The sequence below is a fragment of the Mytilus galloprovincialis genome, chromosome 8 (assembly GCF_965363235.1).
Source record: "Mytilus galloprovincialis chromosome 8, xbMytGall1.hap1.1, whole genome shotgun sequence".
Lineage (NCBI taxonomy): Eukaryota > Metazoa > Mollusca > Bivalvia > Mytilida > Mytilidae > Mytilus > Mytilus galloprovincialis.
In genome coordinates, this window is record NC_134845.1 from 89,463,662 (window position 1) to 89,469,661 (window position 6,000).

Below are 6,000 nucleotides of genomic sequence, written 5' to 3' on the forward strand. Positions count from 1 at the left end.
TACACTTTCAAATTTAAAGTGACGAAATTGATTCCAAATACTTTGGTCAATGAGAAAACCCTTTCGTAAAATACGAAAGTGACGAGCGCTAGCAAAATCACTGTCAGAGCATTGATCATGCATCATGTTATTTTGATTTTATACAGCAAGCTTAATTATTCTGTTAATTTAATCATTTGTTTGATTCAGATTTTCCAAGAGAGGCAAAGAAGAAAGTTATTATTAGACTCCACTGGTGGTCTGCCAGATTTCAGCAAAAAATCTGCAATTCTCCATGGAAACTGGAAAGTCAGACCTGTTCCACAAAGGTTACAATGTAGACATGTTGACCTTGGTGACGTGTCTCCTAGCAACACAAGTCATTTCGTAGAAAGTTTGAAAACAACAGCTCAAGGGATACAGGTTTGTTTTCTAGTGCACTAATAGATTAAAACTGGTGAAGGGGGAGGTCTAAAACTACCACATGTTGAAATGGCTATGTGAAGTCAGGAACTGCATAAGTAGTATTCTATTGTCATTTCAGCTACTGAGAAAACTTTTGATCATTTTTTACTACTGTGAATTCATTTATTTCCCTGGGTACTAATTTCCTTGGATTGAAGAAAACTTGCCTTTTTGTTGATATTTAGTTTCGTGTGTTAACAAATTTTGCAACCGTTCTATTGAAAAAATTGTAATTTGTTGAAAAATGTTGTGATCAACTGTACCCATGAAATCAATGAAAACTGGTATTAAACAATGTCTTGAGGAAAGCTTAATTTCACTAGTTTGTATGAAATAAGGAGATATGATAATAAAAGCTAAATTCCTCAGACAACTATCCTTACCAATTGTAGCAGTTTATTTCCTTGTCTGCTGTATTGTGTATGGGTAGTGTAGTGTCAGTGAAGATAAATGACCGTTTTAATTGCAATTTACCTATAAATATTAAATCTTAATGTAGGAGATCCCACTGGTAATGTCACATTCACTAAATCATTTGATAATTACCCCTCTGTTCAGGTAGAATTTGATATTTGCACCTGCCTATAGTACTCCTTTTCAACTTTATTATTTTGTAGTAAATTTTAAAACAAAACAAAAAAACTTGTTAGTTATTAGTTATTAGTAAATTTGTCCAATATAAAAACAAGATGATTTAGTTTGATTGAGACAACTCCCCACCAAAATGACTAAGAAGTATAAACAATAAATAGGGCACCATAAGACCTCAAAAATGAGCAAAATGCACACCACATAGCAAGCTTTAAAAGGCCCTGCCATAAAATTATAAAACAAATTATGTCTCAAAATTATATTGCTTTATTAGTAAGTGAACAGAATTATATCATACAGACATTTTAATGCATTAATAGATATAGGAAGATGTGGTATGAGAGCCATTGAGACAGCTCTCTCATCAAACTCACAATTTATAGACGTAAACCATTATAGGTCAAAGTACAGTCTTCAACACAGATCCTTAGCTCACACCGAACAACAAGCTATAAACGGCCCAAATATTTCTAGTGTAAAACCATTCAAACGGGAAATTATTTCTAACATAAAAATGAACACTCTTACAAGACTAAAATCATATGTGCCAAATGAAATACCTTTAGTTTGCAATTTGTCATCCTGACATGGTGAGTGTATTTGAATTACAAAATAAAATACAGGCCGAAATGCAAATCTTTTATTTTAAAAAAAGATAGCCTCTACCCCTTGAGACGCAAAAATCTGACACCCAGAGCAACACATTGTATTTTGATGCACATTTAGTTTTAAAACCAATAATTATTTACTTACAAGCTGGCATTTGGCTAAATTCCATGTCAGAAAGGAATTAATTTCTATATAAATCATACAGGAAAAAATCATCAAAATTAGTTTTTTTTACCATGAAACTTGCATACAAAGCCTCAAAATCTTCAACACGGAAAACTAGGGAGAGGTGTTTGAGAAAACAGAGCATCGAAAACGTCTGCTTCTGCTTGCTGGAAATATATTATGATTTGGTTCCTTCTGTGCAATATATTATTTGGTTCTACATGTTCTAACAGTTCTCAAAAAAAGAGACTTTGATACTTGAACTTTTCTTGATAGTTTTTCTCCACTTCAAAACTGCCTCTCTGTGTCAAGCATAGCCGACAACCCACATGTGGCATTCTACACCGTGTTTTGGGAATATGTGCTACAATCTACTTACTGAAAACCTCTATATTTGTGTTGCATGTGTTGTCCCTCAAATATTTTCTTCAAATCTTGCTTCAGAGATCTGGGTGGTTACATGACTAATTTCCGATGACATAGACTGCAAATTGCTTGGTGTAATTTAAGTTTGGTAATCATTTTCCCCACCAAATCATTATTACACCAAACACTTCCACATTGCAGATTATTTATGAAGATCTGTCGTATCAAAATTGTAGTTGAATAACACGTACAAGGCTTATGCATAACTCTAACAGTAACACTCATACCACATCTTCTTATATCTAAGGCTTATGTGTAACTGTTTGGTTGAGGTATTAGTAGTTAGACCAAAATGCAATCTTTTGGTTTACTGAGCATTTTTTCTCGCCAAAAATTTAGAAATTTTTTATTGTCTAAATTTTTGATTGACTCCATATTAAAAGCTCTGATGCTTTCTTTTTAAAGGAGAATTGCCCACTATAATTGTTTTAGAACTAATTGATAAAATTTTGAAATTGAACATATGCATCGGAACAGATACAATTTTACGATCTTCTCAAAAAGGTTTCCTACAAATTTTCATGCACAAGTTTTTGAAATATCTTCACAAGTACACTCAAGATCAATAATCATAACATATGTTGAGCATAAAAACATTAAGAAATAAAAATAAAAAAATGTATTAAATAAATTGTGAAAACTTGCATAACTTTACCTAAACCAAACAATTCTTTAAGCTGTAGGTTGAAACAACAAACATTAAGAACACACCAAAGATAGAAAAATCTTTAAAGAACCAATAATTGCACATACACCACTTAATTTTTGTTGATATTAAATTTAAATTAAACTACTTTTGACAAATTAAGTCTTTTTTTAACTAATCCTATTTCATCTTAATAAAAAATCAGATAAATTTTTTATCAAATATATACAATTTTTTTTAGATTTTATTTTCACGTTTTCTTATCCTGTTAGATTTCTCCTATTCTGGATAATTTAAGCTTTCCTATGATTCCCAGATGAAATTTAAGCTTTCCTATGATTCCCAGATGAAATTTAAGCTTTCTTATGATTCCCAGATGAAATTTAAGCTTTCCTATGATTCCCAGATGAAATTTAAGCTTTCCTATGATTCCCAGATGAAATTTAAGCTTTCCTATGATTCCCAGATGAAATTTAAGCTTTCCTATGATTCCCAGATGAAATTTAACCTTTCCTATGATTCCCAGATGAAATTTAACCTTTCCTATGATTCCCAGATGAAATTTAAGCTATCCCTTATTCTGAAAATTTCAACGTTTTTTCAAACAATCCTTTAAAAAAAGTACAAATATCCCATATCTTGTTAAGAAATAGAGTGCATAACCAGTATTGGATAAACTTTTGAATGAGGCTTAGATTATGTTGTCACTTACCTTGAGTTAGAGTGAAGAGCGGTATATTTGTGGTTCATATGAATAACACAAATAGTAGAAACCAATAAATATTTGGAAAATGTTATTAATATTAGGTTGTGCATAATCACTGATAATAGAAATAACCAAATACTGTAAACAAAAGTTAAATATCAATTGAATTAATTTGTTTTTATTTTATAAAAAAGTATCAGTACATTGTAATAAAAAAAAATATAAAATTTAAAAGTACTTATACTAATAAATAATGCCAAAACTACATAAAACAGCTTTTTGATTTGACCTATATTCCCTTAAAAGTTGAAAATAATTTTTTAATATAACCAAATAAATCCCAAAGTAAATTGAAAAGACACTAGTCAAAGAAAATGAAAGATGCATAATTAAATACTAGAAATTATTTTTATTTAGAGTGAAAGACAAAAGAGACAGTTGTTGGTATTCACAGTTTCTTTCAGTCCATTTCACAGTTCTGGACATTGGTCTCTGAGACTTGTAGACAGGACACTGGTCACTGATGACTTAAAAGCATGATAGTGGGTACTGTTAGATGGTCATTGAAATTCTTACAACAATGACCATCTTACAAAACCTCAGCATCATGTAGATTGGGTCGTCGAGGTAGACAATATCTGTAAGTAAAACAAAACAAAAGTGGTTAAACATGGGAGATAATCCTCCATAATCTAAATGTTCAGCTAAAATAGTATTAAAGAACAAAATTCTATAACTTTAAGTCAATACTTTTATTCGATAAAAAGATTATCATACTTTTTAGCAGGGCTTTTGGGATCTTGTTAAAACAACAAAAAACTGTGAGTGAAAAAACAAAAATTTGTTAAACAAGGGAGATAATCTTATATCTTAAAATGTGATATTCATTAAAAAAAAATCTTAAAGAACGAAAATCTAAAACTTCAATATATTATTTTCATATGAAAACATGTTTTTTTTTTTACATATGTATATTTCTGTTGCAGAAATTTCTCCATGTATCAAATATAGAATAAAAACATAGGAAAAAGCTTTCTTTATGCAGCAATTTTATTTCCAAAATAATTTTGTGAATTGAAAATTCAGTAATCAGCATTAATGAAATATTTGATTATAACATAACAAAGATATTTGGTTATTTTTAAATACATAATTTCAAATGCCCACAAAATACCAATATTAAGATTCAGAAATTTGGAATCCTACAGTTATTTCTTTTAATCAACAAAATCTTTTAAATTACCTCTATGTGATAGATTGGGAATTTTTTAGGAAAACATCATAAAGTCATGACAGCACTTCTCTTTATCATTTGTTTATCACTTAACAATCTTAATGCCTGTCTTTAAAATTTTCTAAATATTTAAAAAAAAAAAAAAGAAGAGCATTGAAGAAATGAAAACAATTGTCTTACATATTTATTGACAATATATTGAGACGGATTATGTTTTATGAACTCATAATAAAACGCTTGCTTTAAAAATGTTAACTAAATATTTTTCTAAAAATTTTACTGAAATAAAATATGTATGTCTTTAAATTTGGTGGGGAAAGGTTGTTTGTTTAAAAATTTCAGTTGAATTTTTTTTTTTTTTAAATAAATTTAAATAAGAAATAAAATATTTGCTCTTAATTTTAACTAGTAAGTATTTAGTACTTGCATAATTCAGTAGAGACTGGGATTTCCTAATAAGATAAAATGACAGTTTTATAAGAATTAAACTAAAAAAAAAAAAGAAGAAAATAAATATTTTTAAATTTTAAATAAAAAATGAAATATTATTGCCATACGATTTAACTAAGTACTTACATGATTCAGTGGAGACTGTGATTTGGTAAAGATGACAATGTCTGATCTGTATTTATACTTATATACCGTGATGGACTGTTTAAGGTGCTAATTACAGGTGTGACTTTGTTTTCTGTCTACGTTAAAGCAGGTGAAAAGAGGTGTAAAGTAGATATGGAAAATTGCAATTAGAAGATTGTCATTTTTCTTTGTTCTCTTTTTTATCAAGCCTGTCAAAAATTTGCAGTTTAAAAAAATTGTCAGCTTTTTGATGACTTTGCAAACATTTACATAAATTTGTTACACCTTTTATAGTTGTTAATCACTGTCTTTGAAATGATTATTGAAATGTTCAAACTAAAATTTTGTTATCTTGCAATTTCTCAAATGAGTAAATTGAAAATTCCAAAAATCTTTTCAACGAAACAAAATATTTTAGAAATTGAGAAATGCATACAGATTTATAAATTAATATATTCTTATGTCTAATTGTGTCTATGTTATTTTTGTTTTTCCATTTTTATTTTGATTAGATATTGAAAATAATTTTTTTTATAATAAAAAAAAAAACACTATAGAAGAAAAAAAATAATTTCAATATTGTATTACAACTTTTGAAATAAA

At 28.6% G+C, this 6,000-nt stretch overlaps 1 protein-coding gene across 1 annotated transcript in view; it reads left to right on the forward strand.

The window, feature by feature from the left end:
• Window positions 1-6,000, forward strand: part of LOC143042795 (malate synthase-like) — a 50,603-nt gene that overhangs the window by 12,539 nt on the left and 32,064 nt on the right. The window contains exon 4 of the mRNA XM_076215255.1: window positions 190-402. Coding sequence (XP_076071370.1) covers window positions 190-402 — 213 coding nt within the window. The remainder of the gene's footprint in view (window positions 1-189; window positions 403-6,000) is intronic.